This window comes from Lathamus discolor, chromosome 11, assembly GCF_037157495.1.
Source record: "Lathamus discolor isolate bLatDis1 chromosome 11, bLatDis1.hap1, whole genome shotgun sequence".
NCBI classification, from domain to species: Eukaryota; Metazoa; Chordata; class Aves; order Psittaciformes; family Psittacidae; genus Lathamus; species Lathamus discolor.
Genome location: NC_088894.1, coordinates 627,748 through 650,868, shown reverse-complemented (window position 1 = coordinate 650,868; position 23,121 = coordinate 627,748). Strand labels below are relative to the sequence as shown.

The 23,121-nt window shown below is 55.1% G+C and overlaps 1 protein-coding gene across 1 annotated transcript; it reads left to right on the top strand.

Moving 5' to 3' along the window:
* The first annotated feature begins 1,001 nt into the window (after positions 1–1,001).
* Positions 1,002–19,648, top strand: LOC136020649 (BPI fold-containing family B member 4-like). The gene is made up of 20 exons (XM_065691923.1): positions 1,002–1,181; positions 1,272–1,371; positions 3,366–3,422; positions 3,515–4,018; positions 5,673–5,770; positions 10,112–10,241; positions 10,940–11,054; positions 11,528–11,632; positions 11,871–12,026; positions 13,416–13,479; positions 13,802–13,865; positions 14,279–14,370; positions 15,317–15,490; positions 15,817–15,870; positions 16,170–16,337; positions 16,450–16,517; positions 17,823–17,865; positions 18,356–18,419; positions 18,764–18,840; positions 19,099–19,648. Exons 1-20 carry the CDS (start codon positions 1,002–1,004, stop codon positions 19,120–19,122), a joined length of 2,337 nt encoding a protein of 778 aa, XP_065547995.1. The 3' UTR covers positions 19,123–19,648.
* Positions 19,649–23,121: the final 3,473 nt, after the last annotated feature.

Here is a 23,121-nt window from a genome sequence, read left to right as displayed (position 1 = left end):
CTGGATGGAGCTCTTGTGTTGGTGTGATTTCTTCTCTTATTTCTGTCTTACAGAGCCACAGGAGGGTCTGGGTCAAAGGGGCCTTAAAGCTCCTCCAGTTCCAACCCCCTCCACTCCTTCCTCAGCCTCCTGTGTGCCTCAAACACCCTCCCTTGCCTGCCTGCTGGACCAACAGGGACCAGGTTGCTTCTGCACTTGTGGAACAAGAGGCTGGTTTGTGCCCTGTTTCTTTGCTGCTGCTGTTGAGCATCAGTATTTAGGGGTTTTATTACGCAGCTTCTTGCATTTGTGTTCTGTTCATAGGGGGAAAACAGCAAATAGAACGGTTCATGCCCAAACTCACCACTATCCGGAATCTGAATTTCTCTCTCCCTGTCTCTGTGTTGGGCTCTTATGAACAGGAGATTTTGTGACTGGTTTCAGAGCCCGACTTTGGCTATGTAGAAAGCATCATTCAATAAATCATAGAGGAGCAGCTGCCGCTCTCTGAGCCCCGGCACAGCACATAAAATATTGCTCATTTATTTGGTTTGGGAGAAATAAAGTTGCTGTAGTGGAACATCATTACAGGCTGTTCTTAATTCACCTCAGGGCTGTGTCTAATAGCACACAATTCTCCCGTGACAGTCTGGGTGAATGAGATGGGTGTTTTGATGTCAAGCTGAATGTAAGAAAGGTTCTAGGACTCAAAGCTTTGAAAGAGAAATAACCACTGTTTGTGCTCGGATGCTGGGAGAGGTCCCCGTTTTGTTATTAACACTGCAGCTATTGAAAATCCTGACACTTGTTCCTCGGGGATTTGAAGCAATTCAAGCCATGAAATACTGTTTCGGCTCAGCCTTTTACAAGCTGCTGCGTGTTGGTGGAGCCGAAGGTGGCTTTGAGAGCTGGGGGGGCACCCAGGGCCGGTGTTCACCTAGTGCTGGGTGCTGGAGCTGTTGCAGCCGGGGGGAGCTGGTTGTGCCCAGCTCTCAGCAGGTGACCGCTGCTGCCCAAGCAGAATGGCTTGGGAAAAGCTGCGCCAAGCATTGGAATTTAGAGCTGCTGCTTTGCGCCAAGGCCACCAGCACAGCACCCAGCGCTGGGGCCGTGGTGCCTGCAGGTGGGCTGCCCACGGAGCGGGGAAGGGGCCACAGGCTGGTACTTCCGAAAATGTAATAGAAGAAATCGAGGGCGAAGAGGTGGGAGGCCGGAGTGTTGCGATGGAGGCACCGCGTGTGCTTCTCATGGCCAGGAACAGGCAGCTAACCAGGATCCTGCTTTCTCCTTAGGAAAATGGAGCCTCAGAAAGCCTCATCTCCTCCTTGCATCACAGCTGGGTGGCAACGAGCAACAGACTTGCGTGGATCCGGAGCTGTTACCGCATCACAGGCAAGACAAGTGGCTGCTGGGGCTGCTTCCTGGGGGCTGCATCTCTAAACGCCCGTCACCCCTCTGAGCCGGTTGGTGTTTCATGCACAGTGTGGGTGCGGGGAGCTGCAGAGGGCACCCTGCATCCCGCTCTGCCACAGCAGCCGCTCTTTGCCCTTCGTTGTCTTCATTATTCCCTGCAAAATAGAGGTAACAGGCAGCAAACGCGTATCTGCCGCAGCTCCAGACAGGCAGCTTGTGTTGCTGAGAGCGATAAAGCCAACAGCAGCGCTGGATGGTGTTTGGGCTGATAGAACAGATGCTCTTTGCTGCTGCTGGGGTCTGGGTGCTGGATCACAGGGCTCCTCACCCAGCTTCCGAGGGATGCAGTGTCACAGGCATGCAGGGATTTGGTGTGAGACAAGATGCTCGTGGTTCCTGGGTCAAAATGGACAGCAGGAGAACATGATTTACAGGTCGCTGCTCCTACCCGAGTGCGTGTCTGAGCGGCAAGGCTGATTCCCGTGCAGTGATATTGCTGATGCCCAGGGTTGTATTAAACACGGTCCCTCTCCCGGCAGCCAGATAGATAACCCCTGCTTAACAATAACTCCTGCTGAAGGAGAGACAAGGGTTGTATGCTGAAACAGCAAAGATCTCTTGCTAACTGCTAGAGATGACCTTGATTCGGCGTGTGAGGGCTGCGAAGTACCATAACTCAGTGAGGTGCTTATTGAGAGCTGCGCAGCACAAGCTCAAAGAATCCCAATTCCTTGTTTTCTTCTGAGTGACTTCCTAGGGCAAATGGGGGCGTCTCTCTCCAAATCCGGGTGCTCTGTTCCAAGTGAGCCTCCGCAGCGCTCATCTCCCCTACATGAGAGCTGCTCAAAGTCCGAGTGCTGGAGCTGTTCTGTTGGGCTGCGTTTCCAGCTCTCGGTGGCTCTGTTCAGCAGCTGCTCCCTGCAGACTGCTGTGCCTTTGATGCTACTTGGGGTATGGCGCGTTAAAAACCCCCTCAACTTCTTTCTAAAGCCTCACTAAAAACCCCGCTGGGACTTTGATGTTGAGAAGATTCCACTCAAAGTACCCCAACTCTCTGAAGCTCGCCCGGCCTTATCTTGAAGGCAGAGCAGTGAGTGGCTGCCTCGGGCAATAAAGCATCAGTGGCAGCAAAACTGTATGGTGATTATTTATGGTCTGAGCATCCGCACTCAGGAGAGGCTGCTGAAGTTACCAGAGCCTGGCGATGCCTTCAGGAACCCAGCTCTTCATTTTGGAGGTGATATTGACGGCTGCTTGCTATGGTTCAGCCATTTCCTTGTCTGACCCAGCTGGAACACCACAGCAGAGCGCATGCTGATTTCATTCATAAATCCCAGTTGTGAGCACCTGTGCCCCAAATGCTTATAGAGGGGATTTCCTGCTCAGTGACAGGATCATGAAATCCCAGCCTGGTTTGGGTTGAAGGGACCTTAAAGCTCCTCCAGCTCCAACCCCTGCCCCGGGCAGGGACCCCTTCCACTGGAGCAGCTTGCTCCAAGCCCCCGTGTCCAACCTGGCCTTGAGCACTGCCAGGGATGGGGCAGCCACAGCTTCTCTGGGCACCCTGTGCCAGCGCCTCAGCACCCTCACAGGGAAGAGCTTCTGCCTAAGAGCTCAGCTCAGCCTCCCCTTGGGCAGGTTCAAGCCATTCCCCTCGGCCTGTCCCTACAGGCCCTTGCCCAAAGCCCCTCTGCAGGTTTCTTTGTAGGCCCCCTTTAGGTATGGGAAGACTGTCAGAAAGTTTCCCCTGAGCCTTTTGCTGTGTGGGTGAAATTGCCCCCGAGTCAGACTTTTAGTCCCTAACTTTGCGCTGTGCGGTGGAATGCTGGGGCCTTGCTCCACTGCGCTGGGTTTGCTTTCACCCCGCGGATCCTTACTTCTTCGCAGTGTGTCCGTACACATCGAACTGTTTTCGGCGCTGAAGGGGATTCAATGACCTCTCTCTTTTGCCTGTGTCCTGTTTCTGCGCGCAGGAATCCGCCCGGCCCTGCCGCGAGCAGCTTCGCAGGAGCGGCCCCCCGGTCTTGGAGGTGATTTTCCACGCGATGCTCCCACGCGGTTTGTGCCCGGCCCCAGCAAAGCCCCTCTGCGCTGGCCTCGCACCGGCTTCTGCTCCCCGCAGGGCTGCGGGACACGGGGGGGGCCCGTCCGCCGCCCCCGGCGGTGGGGCCGGCCCCTGCCGCGGATCCTCAGGCCGCCAGCAGGGGGCGGTACAGTCCGAGCGGCCGCGGGTTCGAGGCCCGCCCCGGCGGGGTGCGCGGGGCTCTTTCCCGGCGCGGCGCCGGGAGCCGCTCCGCTCTTGCCCGCTGCGGTGCACGGGTGCCGCTGAGCAGCCCTGGGGAGGCCCTGCGGAGAGGGCCCCGTGGCAGCGCGAGCCCCGGCCGCTCGCTGCCGTCCGCTGAGGGGCGAGCTCCTCGCGCATTTCTTGCACCAAAACTGCCCCCGGTTTGGGAGCCGAGGGGGGGGTCTGAGACCTGTGACATCTCCCCACCGCACCGGAGCCGGGCAGCGGGGGGTGCTCAGGACCCTGTAGGTGTGAATCGGGGCGCTGAGCCCCCGCGGTCGGGTCAGGATCGCTGCCTGCCCCGCCAGGGTGGCCGCATCTGCATCCACCATCCTGCCCCGGGTCTGATCCCCTCTTAATGCGCCTTTGTCTGCTCCTTTCTGTGTCTCACTGATGTCCCGAGGCTTCTGCCCCGGCACAGGATCCTCCTCGTGCCCACCAGCACCGGGCTGGCCATGGGAGGGAGGTGGCACAAGGATGAGCTCTGCCTTGGTCCTGCTCCTCAGGGTGATTAAGTCATTAACCAGCTTTGTCTAACATGGACGCGCTCCCTTGGTTCAGGTGCAGCTTCTTTCGAGCAGTTGGTTTCAGCCTAGAAATAAGCACTTATTTACATAGTGCTGACTCCAACCCCCTGGCTGCCTGTAAGGACTCTAATTTCTCCCCTGAGGAACACCCGGACAAAGCACAGCACTAATTCTGCCACCTGCACTGATGATGTGTCCAAGGAGACCCTGCCGAGTCTCTATTAAAAGATGAGAATAAGAGAGAAAGCCTAAGATCTTTACTTACAGAAGATGTATGTGTGTAATATAAGGCTGCTGCTAATTCTTCCCAGGGATTAATAGAGACGATCAAGGACAATTTCGCTCAATACTGCTCTTTTCTTTGTAAAGCAAAGCTTCCCCAAACCTGAGGCAAGGCAGAAACACGGCGCTGAGCCTGTGGTGCTCTCCTTCAGTCAGATGGAAATAGCTGTCTTTATTTTAAAGTCTCTGTCGGCACCACAGCGCTGACACTTCCGGAGACAATGCAATGGGCAGAAATCCATTTTCCAGCCTGGGAGGAAAGCAAGAAGTAAATTGGGAGAATGAAGAGTGAGGAGGAACTGAGGCGTTCACAGCGCTCGTGATGGAACGAAGGCAGAAAATGGGTTCATTCCTTTAAAATACAGGACTAGGTTTGACTCTGAGTGCGTGTTGCATCACTCAGGAGCCCAGGCTGCCCATGCTGTGGGGCTGGCTGCAGACATGGGGGTTCCTCTGAGTGCACCCCCCAGACGTGGGGCAGGGTAGCTGTGTGCGCCCCATAGCCTTTCAATGGGGGGTTCTGCCAGTCTTGTGTGGGGCCAGGAGAAAAAGGCTGCCCTGGGGAACCGTGGGCCGTGCCAGCCCTGGGTAAGTCAGGATGCAGGATGTCCCCATGGGAAGATGCTCGGGGGGATTTCAGCTCGGTCTCTGCAGGCTGATGACAGCCACTGACAAAACACTGCAAAACCCAGTGAAAATGCCCAGAGCGGCTGGGGAGGGGTTTGGGGCTCCCCAGGCTTCCCACCCATGGTGGGTGGTTCTCCCGGGGGTCCTTTGGCCAGCGCTGCCTGCAGCATCACTCCTCGGAACACTGGGGAAGGGCTGAGGCCGTGCCTCTTGCACCGCAGCTCCTCACGCTGCATCTGGCTAATGAAGTTTGTCCCTTGCTCCGTGGCTGATAACATTGCGCTCATTCCGCTTCAGTTCACATCTCGGAAGCACAAAGTTTCCTGTCTGTAAAATTCCTGGGCACATTGATTTGTGGTTATCTCCTGGCAGGGATTTCATCTGCTCCTGCTGTTTATGCGCGGCATTGCGGATGCACCCAGAAATCAATGCTGCTGCTCTCGCTCCTTTTGACAGGCAGCTCCTTAGAACTCTGCCTGTGAGCCTGATGTTCCCCTCCCCGTTTCTCCTGCCTGTGCCGTCTGTGTGGCCCTCACCCAGGGCCACGCTCCTGATCTCAGGTTCCTGTGTCGGGAGCTGCACGGGTGAGCGATCAGACACGAGTGCATCTGGAAAGATGCTGCTGACGTCTGTGCACGCACAACACCGCGAGCCCCTGGTGCGTGCAGGAGCAGGAGCCTGGGTCAGCGTGAGCCTGGGATGGATTTGGCACGGCTGGCTGTTATAGAGAGTGATTGGTATTAATTAAGCTGCTCTGCCCTTGTGCGCTGCTGACAAAGGCAGCTGCTGGACCGGCTCTAAACCTGGCTGTGGGGACTGGGGGCTTCTGGCGATCCTGGGCTAAAGTCCAGTCCCAAAGCTTGAAGAGGTTTTGATTCCATTCTAACTAAAACCCTTCAGCTCCTTTCGAGGAGATTTTGGTTCGAGTTTTAACAAATCTTGTTGTTAGAGATCAGGTTTTGAGGATTCATCCATCCCAAACCAAGCAAGAACACAGGTAACTGTACAGAGATGCTCTGCTAAGGCAGCATTTCTGGATAGCGTGATTCAGTGTGCTACGGGGAGTTCAGGGAGGGGTTCCTCCTTCCCCTGAGTGATGCCGTGTGCAGTGAGGTGGAGGGAACACAGCATCAAGAGACATTTGTTCTCCAGTCTCTGTCAGACCTGTGGCAGCGCTGGCCCAGCTGCATCCCCATCCCCATCCCCAGCTGTGCTCCCCACTGAGGGTCAACAGTGGGGAAAGCAGTTCATAAAGCTGGGCCTCAGCGCTGGGGGAGCCAGGCTGGGAGCTCCCAGCCCGGGGCAGCCGTGGTTTGAACTCCCTTCATTTTCCCACTTCCCTTTCCAATCCGTGTTCCATCAGCCTCATTCCTCTGAGGTTTGCTGTCCCATTTGCCATGCTATTTGCTGTCCCATTTGCTGTGCCTTTTGCTGTCCTGTTTGCTGTCCCATTTGCTGTGCTTTTTGCTGTCCTGTTTGCTGTCCCATTTGCCGTGCTATTTGCTGTGCTGTTTGCTGTGCTGTTTCCCCACCTCAGTGCTTTCTCCCTTCCCTTACCCTGGCTGCTGCTGGTTGATGTCAGGGAGTTTCCTTTCCATCAGCGTTTGAGCCGAGCAGTTTGTTTCATGTTCACAGCATCCATGTGGAAGCAGACTCCAGGAGGTGCCCATGTGAGAGGGCAGCCTGGGTGTTTGTACAGGGAGCTCCATCACAGGCTGTGATTCATGTTAGGGTTTATCCCCTCCAGAGACAGGATGCAGTTCACGTGTGTCCTTAGGAAGGAGTTGCTCTTTGCCCACTAGGGAAGTTTCACAGAGGTTCCTCTGGTTTTTAACTCCCCACGTAACAATGAGGAGATTCAGGGTTCCTGCAGCCTGCAAGGCTCTGGGACGTCTCAATCACACTTGTCATAAAAACCTGGTGGTGGCTTCAAACTGCGGTGGACCAGTTCTGATCTCTTGGTGTTCTTCGATGTTGCTCCGCATCTCAGCCGGAGATGAATGGCAGTTCTAAGCTTTCCCTGGGCTTCTGTGGTTCTGGATATTAGAGAAAAAGTATCAGTGAATTTAACAATATTGAACACATTGTGATATTTATTTAGTTCTATATCACCCTCCAAAAGTTCCTGTTGCTGTTTAAGTGCACATTGGTGTTCAGGATGCCGGAGGCTGCTCCGGAGCATCTTTCCTCTGCGGGTATTAGTCTTTCCATAAACCCTTCCACTTTCCAGCATTTGTGTTGTGATAATCTCTCCTAGCATTTCTTGCAATGCTTCATTTTAATATACATTCCCTTGTCACTGCAGAACTGGATTCAGCCTCCAGGTAAATGCTATCTAAATCACTGCTGCAAGGGGAGAATGAAATATGGGTGTGCGAGAGGAGGCAGAGGAGAGGAGTGAATAAGAACACCTCACAAAGCAAGAAGAAATCCCTGCGATGGTGTGTAGGATGTGCTGCTTTCCTCATCCTTATGGCCTCTGCTCACTGCTCTGGGTGCGCGGTGTGGGTCAGGTAGAACCTCAACATTCAGCCTCATGCACGTGAGGTTCTTTAAAGGGAACAAAGAAGGAGAAAGATGGGAAGGGTGTCCCTGGCAAGCAGTGGAGTCAGCAATAAAAGCCGTAGGTGTCGATCCCGCTGGTACCCCAGGGGAGGAGACGGGGAAAGCAAGACTCAAGCTGGCGGCAGGATGTGGGCACTGCAGGGTGCTGGTGAGGGATTGCGTCTACTGGGAGATGGTTTTTCTCTTGGTGCTGCGGCTCCAGCCTTCGCTCCCAGGTTGTGGGACTGGGCCGTTGTCAGCACACCAAAACCAGCCCAGATTGAGTGTTTCCTGTGGGAAAGCAAGCCCAAAACTCGCCATGGTGGTGGCAGCTTTCTCCTGCCTTCAACCCGAGTGCATTGGCTTGTGTTTGTTCCTGTGCATTGGCTTGTGTTTGTTCCTGTGCATTGGCTTGTGTTCGTTCCTGTGCATTGGCTTGTGTTTGTTCCTGTGCATTGGCTTGTGTTCGTTCCTGTGCATTGGCTTGTGTTTGCTCCTGTGCATTGGCTTGTGTTTGCTCCTGTGCATTGGCTTGTGTTTGCTCCTGTGCATTGGCTTGTGTTTGTTCCTGTGCATTGGCTTGTGTTTGTTCCTGTGCATTGGCTTGTGTTTGCTCCTGTGCATTGGCTTGTGTTTGTTCCTGTGCATTGGCTTGTGTTTGCTCCTGTGCATTGGCTTGTGTTTGCTCCTGTGCATTGGCTTGTGTTTGCTCCTGTGCATTGGCTTGTGTTTGCTCCTGTGCATTGGCTTGTGTTTGCTCCTGTGCCAGTGTTGCCCTGAGCCCAAGGAGCAATTCCCTCCCTCTCCCGTACCTCGGCTGGGCCGAGACCAGGCTCCTTGCCATGCCCAGTGGTCGTGGCAGCCCTTCGCTGCCCGGTTTCCACTGGAGTCTGTCCCTGTCGAACATGGGTGACCAGACCCGAACAAAGACCCCAGATAAGATCTTCCCGGGGCTCTGCACAATGGAAACTTCCACGGAGCCCGGCCAAGGCGGCTGCTGAGGGTGTGATTTCCCTTTGAAACCCCCGTTTCTGCTGCTCTCCTCTAGCTCACAGAGTTGCTGCTTATTCAAAATGTTTAGTGCTGCGTTTCAACATTGCAGCACGATTTTGACGGGCAATCCATGACGGTGTTTACAGGTGCAACCAAAATCAATTTGAAGCTTGGTCTTCACAAAGCCAGCATTCATCAGGTTTCTGCAGCCTCTCTATGCCAAGAAAATCTTTTTGCAGCGCTGCATTTGAAATAGGAATGAGCATTATAAGTTCCATAACTCCTCGGGGATTGGGAAAAGTAGATTGTTTCCTACTGTAAGCTTCCTTGAATCCGTGCCCATGTGCTCTGTGTGCTGCTTTCCCGTACAGGCAGCTCCATCAGCCTCCTGCCAGACTGAGATGCTTCAGTAATGTTTGTGATTCCCCACAACATTGGTGTCCTCCGAGCATGGGGACCCCTCTGAGCTGGGGCCACCACTGCAGAGCATCCTTTTAAGACAGGCTGGGGAGGGGGGAAGGAAAGCGGCATCCGAGTGATCCAGGCCGCAAAGGGAGATGGCAACCGGTCAAGCCAGCGCTGACGTTGCCTGGTATAAATCAGGAGGGGTGGCAGCTGGGTGCTGCTTGCAGAGAGCACGGGCACGAGGGACCGCGGTGGGACGTGGAGGTGGGGAGGGCAAGGTGTGTCTGGTGCTGCGGGTTTATATAAGGGAGACTTCTTCCATCTCTGGTGCAGGTAAAAAGGAGGAGGACGAAGCAGGGTCTCGACGAGTTCCAGGAGAGCCGGAGAGGATCCGAGCGCCGTTCCCAGCCGGCTGCTGCTGCTGCAGGTAATAACATCATCAAATAACTGGGCATCAAAGTGAAGGCTGCACAGCGGCAGGGAGCGGTGGTGGCAGTGTCGCTGCTCTGGAAGGACACATGTACCGTGTGCTGGCTGCTTTCGTCTGAGATTTTGCTGTGCGCCAAGCTCCGAGTCGTTCTGTCACCTCAGACTTATATTAATATTCAGTGCATCATGACCTCGGCGTTAGCTTGTTTTAGTCACCTGAGCTCTAGTTTATTGCTTTGGAAAGTGAGAAAGAACAAGGACAATCCTCAGCTGCTTCCCGTGGCAAAGACCCTCACCAAAGCCCGTGTAACTTTTCACCTGTTACTGCAGCAGTAACAACAGCTTTAACATCACTTCAGGGCAAAGCAGCCGGGTTTTCTTTTGCGTGAACACACAGAATATTCTGGGCCAGTACAAAGGAGCAGGAAAGGGCTTTTCCTGACCCACACTTGAAGTCACCCCACACGTGTGGGCATGAACACGGTCCTGCTGCCCCAGGCTGGAGCAGGGTCTTCTTGAGCTCAATAAAGAGCAGAGGAGGGATTTCCCTCTTGACCTCATCCCTTGTAAAGACACTGGGATCGCTTCCTAGAGGCTCTTCCCCCTCTCCCTCTGTCTCCCTTTCCAGCAGCGGAATCTTCCGGAGGTGACGATGCTGAAGCTTTTTGGAATCATCTTTTTCTGTGGCCTCCTCTCGCCCTCTCGGGAAGTCTTGTCTGGTCTGTCCTGCGCCGTCAGCCCGGGGGCACTGCAGAAAGGTAACCAGAGAACACGAGTTATGGCTGGGGGGAAAGCTCTGTGGAGCCAGGACGTGGAGCAAACCCTCCCCTCTAGTTTGCAGCTCCTCAGGGCTGCAGGCTTTGCTCAGAGCTCCTGCCACCATCGCTGCGTCCATGGGTCAGGGAGGTCTCTCTGCTCCAGACCTGGGGCACTTTTCTGCACCAAACAGCTGTGGAACTTCAGGGCTGGATCTGGATTATTTCCTCTTAGCTCTCATTTCGATACTGGAGCAGCCGATGTTTGGCAAACAGCGCTGGGAAGTTCAGCAGCTGTGTCAATATTTGCAATGCTCCAGCAAAAAAAGAGATACTTGTTTCGAGGTGCTTCTGTCAAACAAAGAAAGAAAGACACAAGCACCCTTCAGAAAGGCAAAGCGAGCTGTGAGCGAAGCCCCTGTCACTGCTGGTGACAACCGCACTGTCAGCTCCGAGTCAGGGGTCTGGGATGCTCTCCTCTGCCGCTCCTCCTGGTTAAGCCACGGAGGGTGGCTTCGGCTTAGTACGTGGTGTCGACTATCATCCCCTGTGTGATTTGGCTGCATTGAAGCAGCTGATGACTTGAGGAGTTTTGGGGAGCAATGGGGCTTTGTGTGTGATGCCTTTGCCACGACAGACCTGACTGAGTGGGGAGAGGTCCCTGCTGCAGGTGCTGGTCCTCACATACAGATGTTTTCCAGTTCTCTCCGATGCCATACTGCAGAACGGGCTCCTCCAGCAGCACCTGCAGGGCCTCGTGCTCCCAAACATCATGGGTGAAGGGGGTCTGCTGAACTCTCCCACCAGCATCACGGGGTAAGTGATGGCACCATCGCTGCCCATTCTGAAGCAGCAAAAGCTGAGCTGCAGTTGGCACAATTGGCCCAAGAACTTATCCTTGTTTTATCTTGATACTGAGATTCTGGCCCCATAAAGGTCCTCTGTGTGGTAGTAAGGTGGGTGGTGAAGCACACTGCAGGTTAGGCTGCAGAATGATGCCTCTGCTGCTGCTGTTGATATCAGGGGCACTTGACAGCACGAGAGAGGGGAGAAGGGGCCACAGAGAGAAGGTCACTGCTCTGTGAAGTTGGCTTCCACCCCAGTCTGGTGCTGGGCTGCCTCCTCTTGGCTCTCAGCTGCAGACGCTCCCATCCTGGAGCTGGTGGCTCTTGCTTGCACCACTCGTGCCTCCAGCAGAGGTGGCTGTGGGGCTGCGGGTTCCTCGGTGGGTGCAGCTGCTCAGCGCAGAGGATGCTTTCCACGTGTGCAGCCTGTGCTGTTGTTCGCAGCCTGCACCTCGTCCAGGTCCGGCTGCCCAAGCTGTCGGTGGTGCTGCTGCCAGGGATCGGGGTCCAGCTCAGCATCGCCGCGAAGCTGGAGCTCGGCGGCAACTGGTGAGAGCAGACAAACCCCAACCCCTGGGCTTCCTGGCGGGCACCATTCTGCACCTTCCTTGGGTTTATTTCTCACCTATAATAAAGCTACGGAGCAGAAAAGGCACGGAAAAGTGGTTTGTGCCGTTTGCACTGAGTTGCAGGATGCGGAGGTGCAGTTTGTTGCTGTCTGCTTCGCTGAGTTTCTCTGGTTAGAGGCCAGGAGCTGAAATCTGTTCAACCCATGCTCTGGTTTCAGCTTGGTTGGCCTCCTTTCAGAACTAATCAATGTCTTGGTGGATGTGAACATTACTGCAAACATTAAATGCACGAATTTCGAGTCGGGCACAGTGCAGGTGGTCATTGAAGACTGCCTCTGCATCCTCGGTGCCATAAGGATCAAGCTCCTCTCTGGGTAAGTGCTGTGGGTTTATGTTTTCCATTGCGTGCAGCCCTCTTTATCCGGTGATCTAAACAGTCTGCCAGGACACAGACGGTGCTGAGCTGATGCAGAGCCAGGCCTCGGGGAAGTGATTTCTTTCCCGTTGCCAAAGCCGGTTGCTTCAGTGGAACTGGCAGCAAATGTGCTGGTTGGAAGATGAGGGTTAATTTGCTCTGCTTGCCCGGGGAGGTTTTAAGATCCAAATACGAGGTTTGGTGCCTCTTCCAACTTGTTTTCTTCAGGCATAACCAGTGAATTGCTATCCCAAGGGCAGGAGTAACAGGGCAGGGAGTGTTCCAGGAAAACAGCACCGTCGCCTGCCCTGGTTTCATTCTCTGCCCTTGGCTGCTGCCGCAGAAAGATGCTGAGCATATGGACCTTGGGCCTGACCGCTGCAGGCATGGGTAATTCCACACAAATGCCCCATCTCTTGCCCAGTGTTTCTGAAATTCCTGGCAGAAGGAATTCGCTGACTTGTGTATTGATGGATGCAGCAGTAAACTGATCACGGGAAATATTTTCTTTTATTGCCTTTGAATTACTCACTTTTCGGGTCCATTGAATTTCGCCTAATTAATTTTTGCATTATGCATTGTATTTCTGTCAGCAGCCGGTTGGAAGAGCCTGTGTAAGTGAACCGAGAATGGGGCTCACGCGCTCTGGGGGCTGTATCTTAAGCCTGAACAGGATTAAAGTGATCCTGTGCAGGATGCTGAGCTCCCCGTGGGGCAAGGGGGAGTGTGGGTGTACCCGAGTGGCTTCATGGCAGTTCCTCGGATGTGTGTGTAGGCAGAACCGGGGCATCGATAACGAGGTGTGTTATGAATTCCTGCTGCCTGTGGCTTGCCAAGTGTGCTGCTGCGTGTTCTAACCCAACAGCCCAGAAATGTATCGATTATCAAAAGTAAATGGCTCTGCGCTGCCTGCAGGCACCACCCATCCCCGAGCGATCTATTCAGCAGCAGCAGTGAAACGTTACCCAACAGACTTCTCCTCTTGTTACTCCATACACAAATGGTTCATTTCCAGTAACTCAGAGGCAGATATTTCATAACAGCCCCACCTTCCCCTACCTACGGCACTGACTGAAATCCCAGAGGGACGCAGCCGAACTCGGGTGACACTGGAGAGGCTCAATCCTTTCCTGCACCCCCCAGTGCTGAATAAAGCCCGGTTCTCCCCTCGGTGGGATAGCAGCCCCCTTCCCTCCTGCCTCCTGCACAGCCCCTGCTCCTGCCAGCATCAGCTGCAGCAGTGCTCCGGAGAGGATGGCCGGGGATGCAGCAGGGTGAAGTGAAGGCTGGAGACCCTTGCGCTGTGGTTGTAGTGATTGGAAATGTTTTTTCTTTCTTTCCTTCCCAGCTTACTCTCCCTATCAGTGAATGAGATAGTGCTCAAGCAGCTGACAGCCACCCTGCCCGCTTTGGTAAGCCTGGAGATTGCCCTCCTTTCACAGCCGATGTGTGGGAATACCAGCAGGAAGCTGCAGCATCTCTGTGCTGCTTTCCCACATCACCAGAGTGTGCTGCTTGGCCACGATGCCTATGACCAGACCAAAGCAGTCCCCTCTGGTGTGGTACCACAGCTCCAGGGATGCTCCACTGCCCCCAAGTCCTTTACAGCATCCCAGCTGCTGCCTAACGCCACACAGCATTTTTCCCCATGGGGTTTGGGTTGAAAGGAGTGGGTCGGATCAGGCTGGGGAGGGGGCAGTGGCTGAGCCCTCACATTTCTGCTTTGTGTTGCAGCTGTGCCCGGTGGTTGATATCGTGGTGAACCTGGTGAACATCCAGCTCCTGGGCACTCTCAATGGTGTGTTTCCGGTGGAGAATGGGTGCTGCTTCCCCGTGTTCCCTGCACTCCTGCAGTGGAAAGTGCCCTTTCCTACATCAGTGCATAAGTGCATCAGGGAGGATGCGCATCCATAAGTGCATCAGGAGGAGCTGTGCTGCTTCAGGACTGTTGAGCCTTGAGTTCACACCTGAGCAGCCCAAGTGACCTGCTCGCCCCTTGGCCCCCTTTAAGCCATGTTTTACATCACTCTTGGATTTAGCTTAGCTTTGCTCTCCTGGGGCTACGTTCTAACGGCAGATCCCACAAAGCTGGATTTGGAGCATCACCCAGCAGTGAATGCTTGGATCAGGGCTGTGGGTGTAGGGTCTGGCTTGGGGCAGGGTTTGTGTTGCTCATTCCCTGGTGTTGTGAGGACCCTTCTCCCCGTGCAGCGGTGATCCCGGTCGGCACGGCAGGAACCATTCACTACCAGCTGGCCAGCCTCCCCTTCACCTCCGGCTCTTTCCTCGGCCTGGATTTGGACGTAAGTTAATGCTGGGCGACAGGACCCTGGGAGGTGCCCGCTCACCTCATCCCAAGGGAGTTGTCCTTTTCCAGTACAACCACGTGGAGCAGCTGCTAATGACTTGCTCAGATCCTTATCTAAATCACCATTAAGTGACTGCTGTGCTTTTCTTCAAGCCTTCTCTTGTTCCATTCACAAACTCATCCCCAGGCTGCTTGTAACTGTTGGGACAAGCTGTTTCCATCCTCTCCCTCGCCTTGCCTGCGGACTGGGTGTCACTGCTTTTTGCCTTTGCTATTCGGTCTCTGTTCTGGGTGAATGCTAAACCAAGCTAATGGATGGATTCTTTACCTCTGCCTCACTGGAAGGAAAAAACAGCAGCAAGAACCAACCAGGACTTTCAAACAGGAGAGCTTAGAGAAAGTGGCTGGCGAAAAGCTCCTGGGACACAGTGAAGAAGAGCAAGGGCTAGTAACAAACAGTGCACAGGCAGTGCTGCTGCTCTTGCTTTAGTGCAGGTCCTTCTCTGGGATTAGTCTTCGCCTCCGCCACCCCATGTGCTCAGAGCTGGCCTCCTGAGCAAGCAGTTGGTGTGGGTGCAAGTTTGTTGTAGGTCCGAGGCTGGCTCATGCCTGCCTGGGTGCTGGAGGTGGGGAAGGCTGGGCTGGACCCCAGCTGGCAGCACCCTCACCATCGTGTGCTCTTGGAGTGAGACCTCGAGGGTGAGCTGAAGCAGTGAGCTGTGACTTGGACAGTCTGTTGATAGCTGAAAGGCCTCAGTTGTGCACTCTGGTCTTCATCAGCTCCTTTCACCTAGGAAACAGAGGGAATTGCTCTGAGTCCAACGCTTTCCCTAAGCTGAGGCTCTTTCAGCTGACGCAGGCCCCGCACTGTCCATCTCAAGGACTGGATGTGTCATGGCTCCGGAGGGTCGGTTTCATGTCCCTGTTGCCTCTCTTCCCAGGGTGCAGTGAAGCAGGTGGGAGGCAGCATCATCCCCCATGACTCCTCCTCCTCTGCTTTGCCTCCGCTGCTGGACAAGCTCCTGGTGCTGGGACTGCGCCAGAGCTTCCTCAACGCGGTCCTGTCCCTGCTGGTCCGGATACCACCGCAGACCTTCACCTGCACCCCTGAAATCGTGAGTGCGGCAGCACCCGTGTTTGATGCCAGGGGAGGTGACGAGGGACACGCTGCAGCCTCGGCTGGGGAGCGGGGTCTGCTTTGTCTGACCAGGAGCTGATGGGGAGCGATGGGGAAGGTGGGGGGCTCAGGGGCTGCGTGTAACTGAGCTTCCCGGGGCTTCCCTTGGGACAGGGAGGGAGGGAGAGAGCTGGAGCTGTCCCCAGGAGCACAAACAGGGCTGGGAAGAGGGGCATGAGCTGGAGAGGGGTGGCCCTGGTGGGATGGGGTCAGCAAAATCAGCTGGAGAATTCACTGCTGCTGCTTGTGCTTCTGTTCCCTCAGTTCTCCAGTGCCGGCGACCTGCAGAAAGCCATCGCCAGCCTGCTCCCCACGGGGGTGAGTGACTTCTGCTGCTGCCAGGGTCTGTGTGGACCTCGCCAGGTCCAAGCACATCCAAGTGATGAACCCGGATGTGCCAGGCTCCGGTCTCCTGCTCCCCTCCTCCTGGCCATGGGGTGCTCAAGGCTGCCCCACTGCCCTTTCCCTGTCCGCCCTGCAAGCAGCGCCGATCCGTGCTGCTGGGCCTCTTTGCTCTGTACATTGGGCTTGTCCAAGGTCTGTGTGACCTTGGGGGAGGCCCCGCAGAGTTTTGGGGGGTGCAGGCGCCCACCCCCATGTGTCCCTGGTCCCCGCAGTGCTCTGCCTGCCGTGGCACCAGCCCGCTGAGCATTAGGCTAACGTTGGCTGGCAGCCCGCTCATCCTCTTGGAAGATAGGAAAGCCACCGTTGAGCTTTCGGTGCTGGTTCAGGTGTTCGTTAGGCCTTCAGATGGACCCATCCTCAACGTCCTGCTGCTGAAGGCTGTGAGTGTGCATGGAAACCCCTCCAACCGGTGTCATACGCAGCTGGCCGGGTGACTGGCAGCTGGGATGGGGACATCTCCAGGGGCTGATCCTCTTCCCTCTCTGCTTGCAGGATCTCGCTCTAAATGTCCACGTGTCGATTGCTGGTGGCCGGCTGGTGCTGGGGCTGTCCCTGGGCAGGTAAGGCTGTTCCTGGGCAGGTAAGGCTGTCCCTGGGCAGGTAAGGTTGTCCCTGGGTAGGTAAGGCTGTTCCTGGGCAGGTAAGGCTGTTCCTGGGCAGGTAAGGCTGTCCCTGGGCAGGTAAGGCTGTTCCTGGGCAGGTAAGGCTGTCCCTGGGCAGGTAAGGCTGTTCCTGGGTAGGTAAGGTTGTCCCTGGGTGGGTAAGGCTGTTCCTGGGTAGGTAAGGCTGTTCCTGGGTGGGTAAGGCTGTCACTGGGTAGGTAAGGCTGTCCCTGGGTAGGTAAGGCTGTCCCTGGGTAGGTAAGGCTGTTCCTGGGCAGGTAAGGCTGTCCCTAGGTAGGTAAGGCTGTCCCCGGGCAGGTAAGGCTGTTCCTGGGCAGGTAAGGCTGTCCCTAGGTAGGTAAGGCTGTCCCCACAGGCTTTCAGGCAATGTTACAGCAGCTGGAAAGCTTTAGGGGACTGGAGGCGAAGTCTGTGTCAGTTTTATAACAAGGAGAAATGAGGTAACCTGAAGAATGGTGAGGCTGTCAGCTTGACTTTGATCCTGGGCAGTGTTTCGCAGTGTCTGACATGGGACAGGAGTGATAAAGGAGGAAAGTGCTGTCATTAATGGCAGTCAAGGTATGATTAAAGATTGGAAAGCATTCCTTCAAGTGTGAGGTTTAAGGATTTCAAGCCATTTAGCTTGTCAAAGAGCTAGATTTAGAAGCAAAATTGGCATAGCTTGTATGCAGCGATACAGAGAACAGAAATGCATCAAAGAGCTTTTAATTCAATAGACAAAGGTATAACAAGATTCAGCAGAAGCAGAAAAGAGAAATTCAAAGTGGAAATAAAGCATGTGTTTTAGCTATGGAGGAAGTTGTGTGGCTGCAGTGATGGATTAGGGGCTGCAATGATGGATTAGGGGCAGCAGCAAGTTCTCCAGAGCTCATGATCTTGACATCCAGGCAGGATGCTTCTTCTGGAAGCTTTCTCTCAGCTAACAGGAGCTGCCTCCTTCCGAAGGTCAGTAACAGTGGGAGAGGGCAGGGGAAGGCAGGAGCCACGTGTGCCCTGCCTCAGCGCTGCTTCATTTACAGGCAAATAACAGTCAGGTTCAGCTTTTCCTGTTTTCTCCCCTCTCTTGGAGGGTGGCACTGCTGCTGTTCATGTGCCCTGCTGACCCCCTGGGTACGCCCCAGTGATGCCTCACAGGGTGCCTTGCCCATGGGTTAATGTTGCTCTGGAGGCGGCAGGGCTCTTGCTGTGACCTCTGGCAGGTGCCTCAGTGCCTGACGTGCCCTTTGCTTCCCTTTCCCACAGCACTTCCCTCTCCTTGGAGTCCTCTGACGCTGGCATCAGTAACGTAAGTCTCGTACCAGCCCAGGCCGAGTGGCTTTGGGGAAGGAGGGGTGGAGGCGCACGGTGCTGTGTGCTGCTGTAACCTGTTCTGGCTGTGATGGATTACAGCTGCCGATGGTCTCGGCTGTTTGCTGCTCTATTTTGTAGCTCTTGGCAATTCTTTCTCTGCTGTCTTTTTTTTTTTCCTTCTGCCTCTTCTAATAATGCAAATGTAAACCTCAAGTCTGGTTTTTCACCCCTGCACGGGCAAAGCTGGCACGGAGCTCCAGCAGGAGTTTCACCTGGAATAAGGTTTCCCAAAGGAAGCACCAGACTCAAATCAAGGATGAAAAGTAGTTTTGCTTTAAAGAAAAGAGGGCGATTTGTGCTTCAGCTGTGTCAGTGGGAAGGGGTCTCCAGCCCCAAGGCCGGTACCCAGCCACAGACTGGGCTGTGCTCGCTGCTGTCCTGTGCCAGGCAGTGCTGCTCACACACTTGTCCCTTCTCTGGTGCAGATCTCCAGCCTGAGGCCCCACTGCAGCAGTTTGCTGTCCGAGACCCTAGTGCCCCTCATCAACGGTGGGTGACCGGGAGAGCCGGAACACTGGGAGTGCTCCGGCCAAGTGCTGGGAAGGAGGGGAGAGGGGATGTGCACGTGTTGGAAAGCTGTGGCAGCAGAGCAGAGGTGATCAGCCATTGGTATTCCCATTTTAAGGCTGCAGTTAAATTCCCAGCCTTATTCTTGCACCATCCCACCCCAGCTTCATCCGAAGGGCGCTGGTAACAGTGACAGGGAACATAAGGAAAACCAGAGCATGCCATGCGTGGGGAGCTGTGGTCTGTGCATCCCGAGGGGTTTTGTCATGGGTGGGAGCCGGGTTCATCCCCCTGGTGGGATGTGAGGACCTGTCTGTCCCCTGCAGGTGCTCTGAGCATCGGGATCCCGCTGCCAAACGTGCTGGGCATTCCCTTGATAAAGGTGGACATCCAGATCCTAGCGGTGAGTGCTGGGCGGGCGCTTTCCTCCTGCCTGTGCTGGTGCAGGTCCCCGGGGCCGTTCCCACCCTGCCAGAGGTGGTTGGGTGGGCAAGAGCCTTCCAGTGCTTCCAAAGGGCGCTGCGCCCTGCTCGGTACAAATCCGACGTGAGGGTTTCCATGAGCGGGTTTCCTGCTCACTGGGTGCTGCTGCTGCGCCGTCGGGAGCCAGCGCCCCTGGAAGCCGGGGACTGACGTGGTTGTGTCGCTCCTTGCACCCCAGGGCCTGCTGGTGATCCTGGTGTGAGCTGGGCAGTGCGAGGCACCAAGGGCTCTGTCTGGGCAGAGGGCGAAGGAAGAAGCGCGGATGGAGCCCCAAGCCCAGCGTCCCCTGCTTTTCTTCTCTAAACGTCAAGGTTCTTGGTGACATTTAGGACACTTTCAAGTTAATTGGGCCAGGGAGTGCTGAGGTGCTCCCATGGGCCAAACCCCCATAGGCGGCTCTGTGCGCAGGTGCTTATTTAGAGGCAGGAGCAGGGTTCGGGTGGCAGTCCCAGCCGTGCTGCGTGATGCTGCAGCGGAGGTGTTAGATCTGTCCTGAGGGAAATTGTTCTTGATATAACAAAGAGGGAACTTGCTGCATGTGGCTTTCGGAGGAAACGTCACCGTCCCCGTGCAGAAGGAAACACTTAGAATCATAGAACCATAGAATAGTTCGGGTCGGAAAGGACCTCAAGATCATCCAGTTCCAACCCCCCTGCCATGGGCAGGGACACCTCACACTAAACCATCCCACCCAAGGCTTCATCCAACCTGGCCTTGAACACTGCCAGGGATGGAGCACTCACAGCCTCCCTGGGCAACCCATTCCAGTGCCTCACCACCCTGAAAGAATTTCCTCCTTAGATCCAATCTAACTTGTCATGTAACTCCTAATAAACATTCCTCCTTTTGTAGTGCTGGAATGAGGTTCTGCTTTCTGGCGCCTCTCAGGGAGAGCATCCGCCCTGCCCCAGCTCTGGGCTCTGGGTCCTTTGTGACCACTGAGGTTTTGGGGTTTGGTTTCCACTCTCAGGACAAAACCCACTTGGGTTTCCAGTGGCTGCTCCCGGCCTGGTCACCCCCGCACACGTGCTAACCTGCCAGCAGAAGTCAGAGTGGAACTGGGTGTCCACAGGTCATGAAGTGTTTCCTAATGGAATCTGAAGGGAAAACTCCATTACCTGCTCCCTGGGCAGCGCGGTCACAGCAGAGCACACCCGTGTGCCTGCGGCAGCCCACGCCTGCTGAGGCGGATGTGACAGTCAGTCGTTCCCTGCACGTCACAGGGAAAAGAACGCAGGCACTTGGGATTTCAGGGTAGAAAAGAAATAAATCCAGGTCTCCAACGGCCTCTCAAACACTTGTTTTCCTCAGCACCAGACGTTATTACCAGTGTGCTATTTATTGCTGGTGTCCCCAAAGCTGGTGGTGGTATGTCAGTGCTAGAGTGCGGAAGAGGACCGGCGCTGGTCAGGTAATGGACAGGGGCAAAGCCCTGTTCTGTGCTTCTGCCTGAAGGTGAGAGCAGTTCAGTGTCTGCTGGGTCACAGCCCTCAGCACCTTGGCCTGTCCCTGGGCAGCAATGATGCTCCTGTGCGGTGCGGGGGCTCCCTGCTTGAGCAGCGCCAGCAGCAGCTAAAACACACGGTGAGGAGCCACTGCAAAGGGAAGTGTGAGCACGAGCGGACCGTCGGGACCTTCGGACCCTGCTGCCTGGGCTCTGTGGCACTGGTGTGCCCATGGAGCTGGTGGAGCGGGGCTCTGGGGGCTCTGTGACCCCATCACCGGTGAGCAGGATGAGCAGCTCCACTGCCCTGCCCCAGCTCCATTGTGCCACCTCAGGGCTGCTGCACTGATCGCGCTTGGCTTCTCCATCCATCCTCTCTGCCCTCGGGTCAGCATTAAGGGCTTTGTTTGTCCAAGGTCTTGTTCTGGCTCCCGAGCAAGCACCTCCCGTACGGTGAGTGAAGCTCAGCACCTCTTTGCGCGCTGTTTTAGCCAGCACTTCCGTGCACTCGGGTTTGCTGCAGGGGTTCGTTTTGCTGTTACACAATAACCTGGGTCCTGTCGCTGTCCCAGGGGTCTGTTTGGCTCGAGACAGACAAAGCAGAGGGAAGCGGGTAAGGAGAGCTCAGCGCAGAGCTGGGGCAGGGCCTGCGTGAGCCTGGGGTCACAGAACAGTGGGGAAGTCATTTTGAGCATCTGGAAATGGCTTTTCCTGCCAGGGCCTGGCTTCCAATGTGCCATTTATTGCACAGGGCTCAGTGGGAAGGAGCAGAGGAAAGGGCAGCATCTTCTGAAACGTGTAAATGTAATGCTCCGAATTGCTGCTGGGTTCAGGAGGGAATGCAGAGCAGGAAAGGGCAAGTCAGAATCGATAAGGACTGGGATGATCCTGTCCACAGTGGAAAAACCTCTGAACAGCAGTTTTCCATCATGCTGGCACCTGACATGCTGGAATATCATCTTAGGGGTGAGCAGTGGGAATGGGGTGCGACAGGCTGGCTGCTCTGCCCAAGCTCCCGGACCTCCTGGGGCTTTGGGATCTCCAGTTCCTGCTCCAGGAGTATCCCTGGCGAAGCTTCACCCCTCTGTGGCTCCATGGGGGCTGGTGAAGGGGCTCGTCTCTTTCTCAGTGGCTGAGCCATTGGCTGTTGCATCCACGTCCCTCTGGCAAGGGAAGCCGTGCACTGCCCGGTGGCTTTTCCTGTGGGACCCTGGGGCACCACCCAGGGAAACGATGGATTTTGTCAGTGCCAGACACTGCAATACAAAGCCCTTTTCTGTGGTTCTTTTCCAGGTGAACCCAAAGCAAGTGCTGGGACCACAGTGGCCCCCTTCTGCAGGTGCTGCGGTGCTGGATGCTCGGTGAACTGGGGGACGGGGGGACGGGCAGAGGACCCAGCTCCCCAGTGAAACCCAGCTCTGCTCCACATAGGACACATGGGGCTGGGAGCGGGGGTGCAGCTCCGGTGACCCCACGCTGGAGGTGCAGACCCATGCAGTTAAGCCTTCAGCCAGATGCCCACTGGCAATGAATACATCTTTTCACTGCTGCAGCTTATTCCTGTTGGGAAACTGGTTTAAGATATATTAGTCAAAGAATAATGGTTGCAGCTCTACCAGGGAACTTTTATTAGGAGCAGTTCCCACTATTGCCAACCTTGGCCATTCAAATCATTAGTCAGGTCCCCAAGCTGGGCATATAAACCTTCAGGGTTTTTTACTCTTTACAATAAATCAACCTGGCTTGCTTTGTTTGCTTCCCTATTTCTGAGCCACTGAAATACGAGGGGTTGAAGTGCTTCTCAGAGGCTAGAAATGAGGGGTAACAGTTGTTGTGAGTGCAAGCAGATGTATGTGCAATGTGGTTTCATGGCTGGGGTGCTGTGTGAAGTGTTGCTATCAGAGAGCTCACGAGGGGTGCAGCCCCGTTACCAGCCCCTCTGTCCCTCCTGGGCACCCAAGGCTACTGTGGGGTTTTTCCCCCTTTATTTTCCTGAGCAACCTCTCGGGCCTGGAGCTGGGTCTGGGCAGTAGGAGGGAGCATCCCAGCACTGACTGAGGCACCCTTGGGTGGGCGCCCGGCACCGTCCGTCCGGTGCAGCCGCGTTTCCCTCTTCGTTCGCTCCGTGCTGAGCGCTGTCCAAGTGCGCTTTGGAGCGTGGAGCATTCCTCGGCTCTATAATTAGAACCCCCTGTGCAGACCGATCTGGTTTATTGCTGTTATTTTTCTCCTCCTTCCTGACCCGGGGAGAGGCACCAGCCGCAACGTTCCCATAGTAACACCGGGGATGGAGGAAAGCAGGTGAGGGATCTCTTGTTGGTAGGGGCCGTGTCGTTCTGCAGTGAGAGGCTGCTTTGCATCCTTATAAATTGGTGGAATGTTCATGCTCCCTTAATTAAATGTAAGGGCTGGACACCTGTACTGGTACCAGTTCTTAGCAAGAGCGATCTCATCTGTCTCCAGGTACAAATGGTCAGGGGGGTGGATCAATAGACACACCGGAAAATGCAGTGTTAAAGAGAAATGTTTAATTAAAGCATGGGACACAATTACAATCCATCCTCTTTGTGCAACTGTCATACCAAGAGCAGGACTGGAAGGAAAAGGTGTTAGTGCAATGCTGTTATTGTCCTAGATATGAAAAAGTGCTGTTCTAGTAAGGAAAGAAAGGAGATTCTCAGCATTTCAAGCTGTGGCAAAGCACAAAGTAAGTGTGATGCAGGAGTCAGCAGCTCAGCCCCTGTTTTACTCCAGATG